Source organism: Pempheris klunzingeri, chromosome 20, assembly GCF_042242105.1.
Source record: "Pempheris klunzingeri isolate RE-2024b chromosome 20, fPemKlu1.hap1, whole genome shotgun sequence".
Lineage (NCBI taxonomy): Eukaryota > Metazoa > Chordata > Actinopteri > Acropomatiformes > Pempheridae > Pempheris > Pempheris klunzingeri.
Window position 1 is genome coordinate 5,443,515 of NC_092031.1, and position 17,461 is coordinate 5,460,975.

The 17,461-nt window shown below is 42.5% G+C and overlaps 1 protein-coding gene across 1 annotated transcript in view; it reads right to left on the reverse strand.

The window, feature by feature from the left end:
• sdk2b (sidekick cell adhesion molecule 2b) overlaps positions 1 to 17,461 on the reverse strand; it is a 234,512-nt gene that overhangs the window by 42,947 nt on the left and 174,104 nt on the right. Inside the window, exons 3-7 of the mRNA XM_070851575.1 lie at positions 16,300 to 16,406; positions 13,852 to 13,999; positions 4,387 to 4,520; positions 1,651 to 1,762; positions 728 to 918 (exon numbers count right to left, since the gene is read on the reverse strand). Coding sequence (XP_070707676.1) covers positions 728 to 918; positions 1,651 to 1,762; positions 4,387 to 4,520; positions 13,852 to 13,999; positions 16,300 to 16,406 — 692 coding nt within the window. The remainder of the gene's footprint in view (positions 1 to 727; positions 919 to 1,650; positions 1,763 to 4,386; positions 4,521 to 13,851; positions 14,000 to 16,299; positions 16,407 to 17,461) is intronic.

The window sequence follows — 17,461 nt, forward strand, 5'->3', positions numbered from 1 at the left end:
GCCTCGTGACTTCACAGCTATACCTCTGTCAGATTCATATTGTGAGACCAGTAATATTTATATCAATTTCATAGCAGCTCTTTTGTTTGAACTTGGGAACCTAAATGCTATGGTTACTCCCACACATTTGCCTGATGTATGTAGCTAAATGCAGAAACGCAATTTTTCCATTCGGGTCGGCATGCTGTTACAAAAGCACAAACAGCAATTATGCATTATTATTAATCACGTTATTTCCTGTTTACCTTGTGCATAATTAACAGGTTTAAAATTATCTCAATTATGGTAAACCCCAAGGACAAAAAAAACAGAGAATGAAAGCACAGACATTATGGAAAACTGTTACAAATCTAAATATCATAACTCATACTATACGAATGTCAAAAGCACAAACACTGAGATAAGTGCTGCGAATATCAAAACACAAACAAAACCTGGGGAAAAGGAATGATGAACCTATTTTGACTCCACAGCAGCCAAGATATTGAAGCTCTCACATCAAGACTCATTTGGATGTGGATTTGGAGCACATTTCCTTAATGTTTGCGCTTTCACACTTATGTGTTTTTGTCCTCAGGGGCAGCTGTAAACACACCATTCAAATAGCGTCTGTGAATAGTGTTTTAATAATACAGAGCCAAAGTAGATAAATGTACAAATGTTGAAGGCAACAGTCCTGTTACAGATAATACCAGAGAGAGCTCAGGGAAGAGGATATAATTCTTACCCAGGACATGCAGATAAGCCCCAGAACTGACTGACGGCACGCTGCTGCTGCGGAGAATGGCCTCACACTCGTAGTAGCCGGCATCGCTCACCACAGGACTGAGGATGGTCAGTCTGCGGTTGAAGTCGCTCAAACCGCTGGTCACCAACACGCCATTCTTACGCCACGAGATACTCAGCTTGATAAGAGGCCTGCGGAGCAAAAAGGTGAGTTCAGGGTGTGTTCTAATCTCACTGTCCCCATGAGAATTTAGCTTTATTATTTCTTGATCATAAAGTTATTCTGGTTCTGCAACACTGGTTCAGAGTCTATTTCTCTCACAATGTGACATTTATCCACCAGTCTGTTTAATCTGCTGGAGTATTGGGTATTGAAATCTAAAAAAAAATATCTGTTGATGATGCCAACTGTTTTCACTTCAGACTGACTGTTTCCTGAATCAAGGGATTTCATTAGTAGAATAGTCTGCTTTGTTATTTCAGATACAAGAACACTTGTGCAGTGGAGTGTGTTTTATTCTTGTCTTATTCCGGTACAGTGGGCATCAAAAATGTGCAGACTTTTCTCATCATTTGCAATTTTCTAACCTCTGACTTATACAAATTTGGAACACAGACCTCGGGTGTAAACATGGTGGGTTAAATAGTAATTTCATCCAATTTAGAAAGAAACATATCTTCTCCCTTACTACTGGTTATATCCAGCTCTGCAAACAGCTTTAGTTTTATTTGCCCATTCTTTCCAGAACCTCTGTCATTGTTACTCTTGATAATCCAAAAATAATCCAAAATGCTGAAGACAGTTTTCATCAGCACTATGTTTTTACAAAAAAAATCCCTAGAAGTCCTTAAATTCGCCCTGATTTGAGTGAACAGACCCTTTAACAAGCAGATCTAGGACCCTGCAGTCGGCAGGATGTTTACCTGGCATTGGCCACACACTCCATTGTGACCTCTGAGGTGCCTGTGACCACGCTAGTGTTCCTGGGAGGGATGATGATGGTGGGGGCAATGGGGTCGGCTGGACCTCCAACATCTAGACAGACAGGCAGAGATGTCGCCCCACACACACACACACACACACACACACGTACAAATACAAACACACATACATGGAGAGGTTGAGCAGAGAACAATTATCTTGGTAGATAAATAGCACTAGGTACATTCATTAGAAACTAAATGTGGTGAGTTCTCTGAATGGTGGTGTTCCACACATTTCATTTCCACCCAGTGCACTCTGTGGCTCATCGATGTGACATATTGATACTGACCAGTGCACACACTGTATCTGAGTTCTGACAGAGCGATGGGCCCAATAGGACGAGACAGTGCACTGACTGTGTATAATAAGATGTCTGCTGGAGAACAAGAAACAGAGACAGAAAAATACAGCCTGACAAACACGAAGCTAAAGGGGTGAATAGGCTGCTGTGTGTGTGCGTACACATACATATACCCTTTTTCATATGTGCTTAAAACTGTGTGATTGCTTGTGTGTGTGTGTGTGTGTTTTGAGCATCAGAGACAGACAGCCCATGGCAGTGAGAGCACAGCGTGTATGTGTGTGTGCTGCTTGAGATGTGTCATGTCTGTGATAAACTCACACTGATCTGTCAATCTCATCAAGCCCTCGGAGTGTGCTTGTGGCTGCACATGTCATATGTAGCTACAGGGGCTGTCATGACTCAATCTCACCAATCCCGGGTCATTAGATGCTGTATACAGGTCATGTGTGCAGCCATAAACACACACACACACACACACACATTAACCAACGTCAAGGTTTGACTGCTCGTGTAGTCACAAGGAAAAACTGCTTTTTGAATTGGACAAATCTAAGCGCCACAGTTACATTATTGTCTTAAAGGAATAGTTCAACATTTTGAGGAATGGTTATTTGCTGTCTTTCAAAGAGTAACATCAAAAGATGGATTTGTGTGTGTGAGTGTGTGTGTGTGTGTGGGGTCAGTACCTGGTTAGTCTAGCTTGCATGAAGACAAAATAATGTGTAAACAGCCAATAAGGCTCCATCTTAAATGATAAAGCCAGGCTAGCTGATTCCCTCTGCCCCCAGTGTTCATGCTAAACTGGGATAAACATGTACTGACTCCAGCTTTTTACTTGATGAACAGAAAGGATATTGACATCAGTGTTCTCAGCTCACTCAAATAAGGTCAAAATGTTTCAAAATAGGAAAAAAATATTCATTGTGAGAGAGAAGAGTCAGTTAGTAGCTAAAACAATGTCACCAACAAACAGCCAAAATAGAAAACTAACTGAAGTTAAAGTTTAAATAACTTTGAGTATGGAAACTGTATGACCAGTATGAACTGTATGAACTGTATGTATGTAACTGTATGAACAATACTGGTTCTCCTCAGAGTTCTCGTTGACCTTCGCTCTCACCAAGTCGTAGGCAAATGGGCTACTGTCGGAGCCAGGAAAGCTCATGGGAAACGCAGAGTCAGAGGCATTGCCGCAGGAACAGCTGCTGTAGCAGATACTGACTGATTCACGTGCACATACAGTAAAACACCCACCTCTCAGCATTGGCTCTCCCGGCACCCTGTATATTAATATGCGTTCGTGGGGGTCAGTGTTTGAGTGTGCGTATGTGGAGGATGCGTGGACTGTTCATGTAAATATATGGCATGGTTCCCTGAGACATGCCAAGTCAAGAGCTGCTGCTAAGGTCTCTATCTAAACTGAATCACAGGGTGTGTGTGTTCTACCACTAGTACAATCAAACTCTGCTACTGTTCTCTATATGTGCCACAGGCTATTTTTGCTCCCTTGTGTTGTCAACTGTAATATCTTTTCCCCTCCCTCCTCATTCACTTCCATACTGAGCTCCAGTCTACCATGTCATAAGATGCTGTCTGTTACGTTTCCTCTTATATTTCACTCTGCTGAGCTGAAGCCAACTGAATTGGTTTGATTTGTGTATCTTGTGTTTTTTGTCGTGGGAGCTAAGGATGCTGGTGAATATTAAGAACTACTTGGCAGTAGAACAGTCTGTCTGTACCCATGTCCCCATAGCTTTCTCCTCCTTTGTGTGCACATCTGCAACAATGCGTAAATACGGCTATGGAAGCACTTCACTGCAATGGAATAAAACCTGATAATAAAGTTTGAGCGTCTTAGATGTCACACAGAGGTGGCAGGAGTACTCCAACCCTTTATTTGAGTAATAAAAGCAATACAACAATGTAAATATAATAAGTAAAAGAACTGCATTCAAAAATTCACTTAACATAATATCAGTATATATATATAACAAGTATCAAAAGTACTTATTATGTATTATGGTCCTTATGTTACATTGTCATATGTATTATATTATTTGCAGAGGTGCAATGTAACTAAGTACATTTACTCAAGTATTTTCCTTCATTCGAGAATTTCCATTTCGTTCCATTAAAATTTGACAGCTCTATTATTAGACAGTTGACAAATGAAGATTTTAAATTCAAAACATATGATAAGCTCATAAAGTACGATGCAATTTCATACATTCAGTTCAGTGCTCGAGTAGGGGCTCGGTGTGCTTAGCTGCTTTCCACAATCAGTGTTGCAAGATCTTACAGTGTACCTGTCACTTGTCCTGACATAAAGGTTTGATTACAGTATGCATGGATACAGCATGAGGATACTCACTCTCTACTGACAAAGTGATGGGCTGGCTGGTCTTGTTCTCTCCATTCTTGTCATTTACCGCTTGGACGTAGTAGCGCCCGGCGTCTGGTGCCACCGCGGACAGGATAACCAGCGTGTTGTCCAGAGTGATGGCACTGCGGACGGAGTAAGATAAGTACAGCGTGTTTAAAAAAGACTATTCGAAGACATTTTGTATATAGAGTAGAACGGTGAGGAGAAAGATAGGCGTAAGGAATCCAGTGAGGCTTACAATTTCAAACACACTTTTACAGTGATCTTTCAAAATCTGAGATTTCAGAGAGGCTCAGAGAAAGCTTCTTAGAAATAATAATACGTTTGCAGCCAACAAAGGTAGCCTTAAACTGCCTAATTGGAGCTAAATATGTTTGAAGTCTGGTTGTGTGTCCAAAGTTAATCCCACATCTGAAAAGGCCATTAAACATTTTAACATTTTAATTACACTGCTCTAGCCGCATTAGGTAAATCGATTTACAATGTGTAAACAATGTGTAGATGCTGACTGAGCAAGGCAGAAATATTGACATCCTCCCCTGTTCATACTTCTCCTTATGGTCGGCTCTGAAATATGATAGTTCTGCATAATAACCCAGAGCTTTTAATTGGCTATTTGTACCCCTCTGCTTCCTGTGGCCAGCGTTTTGGCAGCCAACGGCTTTTGGCAGGAAACAATGGCGTCTTCCATGTCGGCTGCTGAAATGATGTCTGAATAAATAAACACTGATCCATTTTTCAGCAGGTGTCCTATAGGGGATAATACCTGGTGTCCTGTTGTCTCTATCAAGTCCTCCCTCGTCGGTGTAGCAACCAGTGAGGGAGAACCCTTCCTCCCTCCTCTCGGCGCCTGATGTTACAGCCCCCGACTATGTTTACAATCAATATTTTCTTATTATCTGTGCCTGTTCAACAAGCTGGAGGTAGATAGCCCGTTCCAACTGGGTGCCTTCTTCCACATATATCTTTTCCTCTGGCCTTATCCCTCCATCTATTGTTCCCTCCTTCTCCCCCTGTCTCCTTCGCTCCATCCATTCCACCAGCTGCTGAATGTGGTCATGTGTAGAAGCGATATCTGGTTATCTCCCCTGACAGACATACAACTACCAAACCACATCTTGGAATAAACACATTTATTCATAAATGAAAAAAATATGCACATTTCTTACATTTGTGACACCCCTAAGGATGCAGGCATGGCACATACTAAAGTACAAACCTCTCACACCAGGAAATAAAAGAGAGTTTCAGTCACAGGCCAATCAGGGAGCTTGATCTTTCAAAAAAAAAATAAAAACTGCTGTTGGAGAACCAAGTCAATATCATACAAATGGATCTGGCTCCGGCCTACCCTCTGTACTCTGTGACATTTCTGTTTGATTTTCTCTTTAATGTTTTCTTTAAAGTTCCCAGAGCTATTGGCAGCGCTAAATCTGGAACAACGGTCATCTTAGTGATCAATAACGAACACAGATCTTTGATTCCAACAGAAGAACTGTAATTCTGACCCCTGTTGTGTAAATTTCAGCCATGTTCCCGTTTTGGCAGGTCACCACCTCCTCTTTCTGAGCAACATAGAAAAAAAAACCTCTCTGCATGCAGGGAAATATATATGATATATATGATATGCTGTGTACGCTGCAGCTACCTGTACTGTTAGCATTTATAGTGTGACGACCATGAGATCCATCTGCAGACTGATTGATTATCAAATATCTCAAAGCAGCCCACGTCACTGGGCTCATCTGGGATTCCCTGTGCATGCTGAGACTGAAAACAGTCTTCCTAAAGGGACTGGCAGGCCTCACTGGCTGCTGCTTATGATCTGTGGTAAATATTTAATGGTAGCTCACTGGAGCGGTGACATCCTGGACGCACAGCCATGAATTATGGATCCCTTTGGGGATGTGGGCAGAACGGAAGTGTCCAAAGCGTTGAATGAATCCCAGGTGACTTTCCAGGACCTTTCTAAAACGGGGACACATTCCAGGGCTTAGCATACCTGTCGTTCAAGAAGCTCTTGAAGATGAATATACAGGGCAGTGCAGCTAAGTTAGAGAAGGAGAGCTTTCTTTGACCTGGAGGAGACAACCGGCTTTCTCTGTGATAATGTCAAGCATTGTATGAGGTTGTCTTACAAGCTCCTTTTTTTGCAGTTTCTTTTTTCACCAAAGATCACTCACTAGCCTCGTCCGAGCACCTGCCAAACTAAGATTCAACTAACATTTCACCATCAACAACAGGAGGTCCTGATTTCATCAATGTTACTGGGTGCAGGAGGCAATTTTCCTCCCCCCGGGTAGTTGATTTTAATGTGCTCCCCTGCTGAGCTTTCTCTCTCCTCAGCATGTAATCAGGGGTGCTGCAATGGGGGTCAAACAAAACTTTCTTACACAGCGTGTTCAGCAGATCTAAACGCTCCCCTTGCTCACCGGGCCTCGGGGATCAAAGAGCACATGATGCAGGAAGAAATTAAAAGTGAGCCAATTATCCTGAATGGCTTTACATGCATATCAAGGGAGCAGGAAGAGGGAGATAAGAATTTGGTTAAAAGAGGTAATGAAATTGTTAGTTGTTTTTTTTAACCAGCTTCCTGAAGTAATATCTTGTTTTAGCATGTTGCCACTTTTTTTTTTATCTATTTCATTCGCTGTCTGAATGCATTTTGGTCATCCCTATTCAACTCCCCAGTCTCTCAGTGGTGTGCGAGCAGCTGTCTGAGGCTTGCTTGTAACGATGGCTTACCACGTATCTGGCACGGTGCAGGGATTTATCAAACCACAGAGCTAAGAAATTTGGACAAATCAGATATGTGTGAACATGCCTCTGTCTCTGTCTGGCTTTTATGTTTATTGCTGCAACTTTGAATGCTTTTTCTCTTTATTCCAACCCTGGTTCCTTTTCCATTATTATTCTCAAGAAAGTACTGTGGTCCATAAGAGAGTCTGGCAGGCTGGAAAGCTGCTCAGAGACATCTTGGCCAACTGTGCAGCTTTATGTGCAACCTCAGTTTTGCTTGCAGCAAGAAGCAGTATTAGTCTCATATGCAATTACTTTCCTGCGGATCAATTTATTTATGTTTGGCGTCAAGGGTGGCTTTTCAGTGACTGCCAGCCTTATAATGATTCTGTAGCACTTTAATCAATACTGATGATGAGGATTTATATTTGATTGAAATACAGCGATGGAAGTTTGAATATTTCATTTGCCACTTGCTGCTTCCGTTCTCTATTTTTTGTATTATTACTAACAAATTACATTACAGGGAAATTTAATAAACAATGATCCAGGGTTGCTCTCTTTAATTAAGAACACATTGTCTCTGGACTCTGTACTTTGAACAGCTAGCTTAAGAGCATAATTGTATTTAGTTGAGCCTATAACTTTGTCAGTCTGGATGCATATCTTGACAGTGTGTTCAGAGCTGTGCCTGTTCTAACACACACACACACACACACACATACACACACTCAGGAGTGTTTTGGCATCTGTCGTGGCTGTCCCTCTCCGCTGGGCCGTGAGGGGCCTAACCTCGCTCCACAGCTTCAGACCTCCATTACATGCAGACAAATGGGCCCGGTCAGCTGATGGCCTCCCCCAGGAGAGAGAGAGGGGTCGACAGGATCAAGCAGCTCACAGCGGCTGGCTAAGGTATGAGTCAAACTACAGCCAGTGGATAGATGAAGGCAAAAGAAAGCCAGAGAGAGAATGCAGGGTGAGCGCATGCAGTAGGCTGCATGCCCTACTGCTCAATAGACCTGTGATGAAAAAGCCACAGCTCCTGGGGATGGAGAGATGGGGGGTGAGAGAGATGAGAGGAGGTAGGGGAGTGTTGCTCATGAAAACAGCCACTTGTTTTCTCACCGGGGGCATGAACTGGAGATTTGTGGCTCACTGTTAGCTTTTTGCTTCCCTGTTGCTCCCTGTTGGTTCAGTGCTCAGAAAACCAACTTCAGAGAGGAAAAAAAAGGATGTCCAAAATACTCTGCTAGGTCAAATAGTGACATCTAAATAGTTGCCATTTGCTTGTTCCAGCTTCCTCAGTGTGGGTATTTGCTGACTGTCTCTGTTTAATATCATTATAAATAGAATATATTTTGGTTTTGAACTGGTGACTGCACACAACAAAACAACAAACAATAACTAAAGAAAATAATCAACTGATATTGAAAATAATTGCTAGTTAAAGCCATAATTTCCACATCCATGGATAAATGAAAGTACTTTAATATGGGTTCAAATAAAATCTACAGCTTAGTTTGGGTAACATAAACAGTCATTGGCTGGGCTTCCATAGGCATGCTTTTGGCACATTTCATGTGTTTCGAGTGTAATGATAACTGATCCTTTCTGCATTCAGCAAAATATGCCCCGTGGTAAATAAACCTTTATGTAAATACAATATAGAAAGTCAGAAATGTTTCCTATTTCTGATAACTATGAAATGAACGATCGTGACAATGACAATCAGACAAAGCATTCAGCAGATGGCAGATGGTACTAAAAAAGATACTGATGGTCATATCTACATGTAGTATATTGTTTAGTTTGTTGACAGAAAATGTATGAATAATTTTGGTAATCAATTTTAAATGATTCATCAGGCAAAATCTGGGGGATGCTTTTGTCCATCAATGTGAATTGAATATATTTGAGTTTTTGACAGCTGGTTGGACAAAACAAGCATCTGAAGATGTCAATAAAAAATAAATAAATAAATAAATAGTCGCAGCTCTAGATAAATGCATTTGTTCCTGCATCCATGCATCCATGTGCATGACGGTGTGTGTTGCTCTCTGCTGTTAAAGTTGCTTCTCCTTGATAGCCCTTCCCTTTTGACCTGTAGATTGGTGGGTTCGTGACTAATGCTGGGCAGTTGGTCATAGGGAAATGCGGAGGAAAGGCCTGGCTATTCACCGGCCCTCATGACTAATGGGGAATCCATAGCAGACTGACAGGACCCGAGCACCACAGGCAGGAGCCATTAATTGATCAGTAGCTACAGCAGATTACTCAAGGGAATTGCAATGTGTGTGTGTCAGGGATGTCCTCCCACTGACTTCTCCAGGTCAGACTCCTCTGTGTTCTGTCTTAACAGACACCTCTACAAGGTTGTTTTCAGTGTAATGCAGATAAATCCATGCCCAAGTGTCAATGAAAAGTTTCTGGGAGAGAAAACCAGGTAGTAGGTAGTAAGTTGTTGTCAGAGGTGAAATAGTGAGGGGATAAGCTCCGCCGCTATATACAGCGGCAGACTCACCTTCCAACCAGCAACCCTACAAATTCCTAGCAAATGTGTTTGCTGAAGGAGCCTCTGATTATACACCACATTAAGTCTCTAAAATAACACAACAAATCACGCTAGCTGAATGGAAAAGACCCTGCCAAATGCATTCCCATTCAATCGGGGAAGAATAATGACTGTTAGTGCTAAATAAGTTGTTTTTCTCTTGCACCCAGCTTTACATCACAACACAACACAGACGTGAGGACCCAGGTTGAGCCGATCCATTGTAGGTCAGCTAGATTAATGCTTAGCTGCACATCTCAGCAATGAGTTACAAGAAAGACACAGTTTCTTGAACCTAGACAGTGAACGAGAGGACGACAGAAACAATCACCAGCACTACAATAAGTGAATCTGCAAGTTTATGGGTGCGCTGTGAGAGACGGCACCAGAGTCTTTGCTTACGCCAAGAACAACAGCTGCAGAGGCCACATGGCAAAAAGAGAGCAGTCACAGTACCACAGTGGGACGCTGACTTGCCAGGGGGAAACTGGCAGCGGGGTAGTAAAAATGCAGCATTCACTAAGTTTCTGTGGGTTTCCTTTACACATCCAGGGCCTGGGTGGTGTGTAGTGTTCACACTATAAGACGCACGAGTTCACATGCTGACCCTGAGGGCTAGTTTCCAATAGGCTGTTCAATTTTGGGTCCCTTTAGAATACTGGATTGATTAATGTTACAGTCTAAAAAAATCTCTTACCAAACCACTTTTCTCTTTTCTTTTTCTTGACGAAGAGGAAAGAACAAAACGCTCAGCTGGTCATTGAGCTGAATAGTTATCTATCTGGCAAAACTTAAATGTTAGCTCTTCCAAACGCTAAAGTCTATAAACAAACAATAGTAGACAAAGCAAGCGACATGAAACTAAAATGTATTTATTCTCAACTGTTCTCAACTCAGTCAGCACAGCACAGAAATGAGCTGAGATAGGATGGAGCAGAATCAAGACACACCTGTTCTCACATGATCAGAATCCTGGATATTGTTCTGCTGTGATAGTGTAAACATGGAGATGGATACTAATACGTATGTAAATGCACTCATTGTTATCCAGAGAGCCAAGCTGCCAAAAACTAGAAAACTGTCTTCTCTGTCCCTTAAACAAACTCTCTAGGTATTTAAAGGATTTGCATTTGATAAATGGATTTGATACTTGACTCAGATTTGAATAAATACTATCAAATCCTAATCCCCCATATTCTGACTCTACTTTTGATCAGATCACCAGAGATGTATTTGTTGACACAGTTCACCTCAAAAAATCCTTGCAAGTCCTTCTGCCACTTTTCTACCGAGAAAAAAAAATGAAACAAGAGCAAGACAAGACAAGACCACTCCTGCCTACTATATGACACAATTTGAAGAGGCAACTCCCAGTATTTCAACACACATTACAGGCCAAACTGATCACAGTGAATGTAAATACAATCTGACAAAAGATGTTGTTCAAATCCAGCAGCCTGCGGAGAAAGTGTGCATTAGCTGCTGGCTAGATTGGTTGGAGTTACCACAGTTTTTCTGGGTCTGGCAGTTTTTTTCAACTCTTCTCTATTGCTCTGGTGTGATTACGCAGAGAGCAGAGAGGAGAAGCAAGATGAACCCCTGGAGAGCCTGCAAATTAAAGTTATGACACCTGAGGAGAGATAGCAGGAGCAGGGGACAATGAAGATGGAGAGGAAAAAAGGTAGAAAGCACACCGTGGGCCAGTAAGAGAGAGATTGTAAATGAAAGAGAAAATGGTTACCATGGTTGTAGTCCATGGTAAGATTTTTCCAATTCTCCTCCTCCCTTCACTGTTATTCCACATCATAACTTGGCCTATGGTGGAGCACCAACAACACCTGATACCAATAGATCTTGCAGATGGAATTACCAGTCTCACAATGACTATAACCATTATGCATAGAAGCCCATGTGACAATGGTTAGAGAGGCCACGCAGCTGGAAGTGACCCTGGAGAGCACTAGTCCTTGGAAAGAGCCTTCATCAAGGCAACATTTGTGGTTCAGGGCACAACTCTGTCTTTGGCGCTCCCTCAATCTCCCCCACTAGTGAGACTTTGATGCCTCTACAGAGTCAACGCTAGTGGCACAAATCAAATTCAATTAAATGATTTTCAATAAAAAAGGCCGCCTGTTATCAACGGTGCTCATTTGCACACAGTGACCTTGGTAGTGCACGCAAATTAGCATTCTCAGAGCTAAAGGGTAGGAAGAGATGATGAGGAGAAGCAAAGTACACACAGTGAGTGGCCGATAATGGACACAAAAGGAGTGAGAGTGAGAGAGGAGACAGAGAGAGAGACATCGACAGAGGAAATAAATGAGACAATAAGAGAGAGAGGAGAAGGGGCTGAAGGAGAGAAATGTGAAACTGATAAAGACTTGAAAGAGTTTGTGAATTCTTTGATGGACCCTTCTCACCAAAGTGTGATCATTCATCAAACTTTCATAAAAATAATCTCTTTAAATGCCAACTTGTGGGGGCCTTCATACACACACCAGGCCTCATGTCACTGTTGTTTGACCTTTTTCTTAATGACTTCTCAAAAGTAATCCAGTTTTCTACAACAAGACAGAACAAAATCAAAACGACTGGCCTACCCAAGGCCTTGTGCAGCCTTCAGCTTCTCAGTCAGTCAGGGCGCTTGTCTTATTGTCATTCTAGGTCAGGGTATGATTACTGATGATGAGGAGCTGATAAGAAAAAAAAAATCACTCTATCCAAGGGCAAGGTCACCTCCCACTGCGAAGAAATGCAGATATGATGAGAGGTGGATGAGTGCCTTTTTAAATACACACACGCGCAGGTACACAGCCGCAGAGTGTGCCAACACAGAGAATTGTAAGAAAAGCCCAAAAACCCTGTGCAAATGTGCTGCCAAAAGAGCCAGTTGTTAAAAGAGATGAAGAAGCACTCTCACCTTGACTGGATATGTACACTTTGCAGCCTAAAGGGAGCTACAATATCAGTACGGATACTGTGAAAAATTGTGACATTTGTGAAGGCGATTCAGCTTATTCCTAAACGGTAAAACTCCACCAGTTTAGCTTGTAGTTCTTAGGAGTAGTACTGCATATCTGAAAGTTGTTGCAAGGCTTGGGTGACTTCAGAGGAGTGATGTCAAGTGACGTCGCTTCACTTGGTTTCAGCTGACCACTGCAAGTTTGAAAACAAAAATAAAAATGTATGGGTGCGGGGTTAGAAAGAAGGGAGCCTACCAGACTTCTGTGGCTCGCACATCAACTCTACTTGAGGCTTGCAGCTCAAGGCTACATTAGCTGCTACTAGCATAGGACACATGCAATTTTCAAATGGACCATCAGGAGTCAAGTTGCAATGTGGGTAATGTAGGCAACCAGGTTTTGAGGAGGAGGATGATCTGCATGAAAGGCCTATCTCTGATTCTGCTGCATCAGTTTTGATCCTTTTGCTTCTGTCATGAACCTGAAGATGTACTAGGAGTACTAGTATTAATATATAAGCCTCAATATATCAATACAATTTGTGTTCACTTTTCATGTTTCTAAAATTGGAGCATACAGGAACAAACCCCATGGAACCAAAGTACCAAATTTGGACTATGCTCCTTTCTTGAGCCAAAGAGAGATAACACCTCTTTCCAAACCCATCTCTCTATTTACACCCTTCCATTTTAAGTGAACAGGATGGGAAAGCAAAACAACAATCCCATTTGAGGCTGTCAGCAGCTTCAGTGCTCGCTGGCCCCATTGGGTACTGATGGTGCCGTACAAGCACCACCGCTGGCAAACACTGATAGGTGACCTTAGAAACACACAGCCTCCGAGACCACAATGAAGAGAGACAGAGACACAGATAAGCTGGAATAAAAGTGGCTGGTTTGGGGTTTTCTTTTCAAATAAAAATGAGGAACAAAGGGGCGATTTCATTTCACACAGTGCCAAAACTGCTTTGGTCTTGGGCCTTGTTCTGCAGGAGAAATTTGAACTCTCCTTTAACACAAAATGTAGCAAGATGAATGACACACGACAGGCAGGAACAGGTGGTCTCACAGTAAAGAAATCCCAGGAACAAACAAAGCACAAAAGAGTACTCAAAGGATCGAACACAAATACCAAGTTAAGCACAAAAAAAGACTCAACGGGAACAAACACAAGGTAAAAAAAAAAGGAATACAGACTTACATGCGACTGCTGGGTGGAATCTTACGCCCATCTCTGAACCAGGTCACTTGTGGTTGGGGGAAGCTGCGAATGCGTGGTGCCGGAATAACCGCGCCCTCCCCCTGAGAGACTGACTGGGTGCGTTCACCCTCCTCAAAACTGCCCATAACTGCAGGAAAACAAATAAACAATGCACAGAAAACACAGTAAGAAAGGCACAAGTTTTGATTTCTTCCTTGAAACTGACTTTTTGTGCCCACAGAGCATTTGCCATCTGCTCTGTTGTGAAATGTTATCGAGCCACTTTGATGGACAGTGCAGTGTTGTTGCCATGGTTTCTACATCATATCAAGAAAGGCTAGAGGAGACCCAAGATGTAATGACTCACAGAGGGACATAGAGGAGATGCTAAATTGACTCATATTCATATTCCGTATCCTCCTGTGTGGATGCATCAAGGGCAATCAATCTTGATCACACTCTAAATGTGTGCATTACTCAACATAGTAGATGACCTGCGCTGCCGCTATTCTATTATCTCCTAATACATTTCATTTGTTACAGCGGTTTTATTCCTCCCCTGCCTCATTATATCTTAAAAGCTGACAAAAAGTACTGTGCTAATATTCCTGCTCCATGCTCTGCCTATTTGTAAGTGAGATCTGTGGGCAGGTTAGGAATTTACGATGGATTTCGCATCAATCAGCTCCAACTTCAATTGTTGTTCCGATCTCAGCTGTGCAATTCTCTCCTGCAATCATATTGATTATCATCATATTGATGCTGACTGTAAAGGATTGTAAACCTTTATAGGACAGCAGTAAGAGGCAGACTTTGTTTTTTTTTTCCCCCACTGTTGGAGAGAGAGAGTGCAGACTTTGGCTTTGAAGAAGGGACAGCTGAATACCATAAGACTGTTTGTTTTGCTCCAAGGGAGGTGTAAAAGTCATATATTTGTCTCCTCAATTCAAGGGAAACAATAAAGAAAATGCTGCTGAAACCATTGGAATATAACATCAAACACTCAATTAAGTTCTAACATAGTTTAGAAATAATAATATCTTTGAAAAGAGGGATCAAGCTATGGGGCTTTGAACTGGGTATGTTGTGTGAGTGGTTGTGCATCGATGGCAATCTTATTTCTCTCTCTCTCATTCAAAGAGAATAAAAAAGGTAATCTGGCTTAGCGGTGCAGCTGTGGTGCTTAGTTTAAATGAAAATCTGGGAAGTGTGCAAATCCTGACTTTGATCTGCAGTTTCAACGATGTGATGTCCTCCTCCCCTTCCCTAAACTCTAATGCCTCGACATGTTTCCCTTTCTCTGAGGTGTGCCTCTGCAATCGTAATTGTGCTGCCTCAATGGAATAGCTTGCAAAAGAGATCTCCCCATCTCCCCTGTTCCCTTTTTTCTCTCCCTGCCCTGTGTATCTCATCCATTTCTTCTGCAGGTGTCCTTAATTCTCATTCTTACTCTGCCGTGCCATCGGTACCCCTTCATGAGCAACTGATGAGGGGGAAGTAGAGAATTATGGAGATGGGAAGAGGTGGGAATAAAGAAAAACAGAAGAACAGTGGGGTTGAAGTGAAGGAATAAATAGAAAGCAGTGGTGGTCAGGCAACAGACAAAGTCAAGGGGGGAGGGAGGGGAGCAGCAGCAAAATAAAACAGTGATGGAGGCAACAAAGAGTACTGCTGGAAGAGAGAGAAGGATGCTGAAGGAAGCAGCAACAGTATGGCCTCCCACTACTAAAGAAGTGGCCTGGAGGGGCTGTACAGCCCTCTCTGTCTCCCCTCCCATCTCCTTCTCTCTCACGCCTGGTTGGTTGCATTGTTCAGTCAAATACAGCAGCGTGTCACCTCCGCTCAAATGTCGTGGAACAAGGGAAAGCCAACGAACCTGGCATACCCTGGGAAGGCGGGATAATGGGCGTAGGCCGGTTGTGCTCGATGTGACAAATTTCCAGACACCTCTGTGAAGCATCTGCAACAGCTCGTTAACAAGATGAGGGAGTTGAGCGACCTCAAAGTGGTGCTGAAAATTCTACAGAAACACGTTCCATCCGAGGCCCGTTTTCGCCAAGAAACGACAGATGTTGTTGACAAAAGACAGAGAATGAAATAAGCGGCGGTCATATTGAAATGGAGCGAAGTTAAAAACAACCACGGCAACAATATCAATCTAATGAGAATGCTGAGTAGAACAGCTGTCCGGGTTGATAACACCCTGAATGATATGCAGGTAGATCTTTCACCCTGCCAGCATCTGTCCCTCGCTAGTCAGTCCTTGATGCAAAGGCAACCAAACAGAGTGTGGGCATACTGTGTACACTGCAGGCAGTCAAACACACACCCATACACACACGCTCTCTCTCTCTCTCTCTCTCTCTGTATCTATCCATCATCCATCCATTTATTCATCCACTGGGTTCATTCATCTGTGTTTCACCTGCCACCCATCTTGATACTTACAGGCCACCTGCACTTCTGTGCGCCTCTGTAGAAGGGCTCCCACCCGATTCCTCACAATGCAGCGGTAGAAGCCAGCATGGGAGCGGTCCAACGAAGGAATTAGGTACCTTTAATAAGCACAGACACACAAAAGATACGGATGAGGATTCTTTAAATTGCAATAAGCTGGTAAACTAATTAAGACAAAAGTAGAAATCATAAGGGTAAATGCACAAACACGGGCATTTGCAAATTTGTAAGCACGAACGTGCTGAAAAGGCACAAGCACACATCAGCATCTGAGCACACACGCGCGCATACACACACAAACTTAAGACCATCTAATAGAGGAACAAGGGCACAGAGGACATTGGAGCTTAGCTGTTGTTTATTCCAATGATAATGATGCTCGAGAGGCTAACCCAGCTACCACAGCGAAGCTTTCCCCCAAGACACACACTTACAGATCTGGGCACAGACAACAAACACCTGCACTCAAATTCCTCCTGTGCAAACACACACACACATGCGCATATGCAGACAATCCCCTGGGACAAAGGTTGTAGCTTTGTGTCTCCAGCCGTTGACACTCTCCACATGACCTTGACTTCAGTGTCCAGCTGTGGCGGCAGTACTGCCTCCCTGCCATGTGGAGGCAGCGTAACATATACTTTATAAAGCTGCTGTGTGTCAGAGACCAAAGACTAACCGCTGACTAGATGTGTGTTATATTTTGAGCCACATCTGGTAATACAGCTGATCCCAAAAGAATAAGTGGCAGATGAGGATGTTAAATGTTTAATGTTATGCTTTTGTATATTTTGTAAACCCTTCACTAAAATTATGATTAAATCTTACAGGTTTCCACAGATATACTGTAAATCAGAGTATAAACCTTATATTACAATACACAGCTTATACAGGCAATACATTTAATAATTAAAATAAGACTAAAATAAGATAAGTTTACTGAATCACAATCTAAATGTTGTTGTTTTATGCATATGCAAAAATGTACTTTAATTTTACTTGCATCACATTTGTTTGCCTTTAGCAAAAGAGCATTCTGAACTCCTAATGCTTGCGTGTGTGTGTGTGTGTAACAGCTTGTAGATTTCCCTGTTAAAGAGCACCACTTGTGAACTAACAAGTCTACTGGCCTAGTAACAGTAGATACTCATCA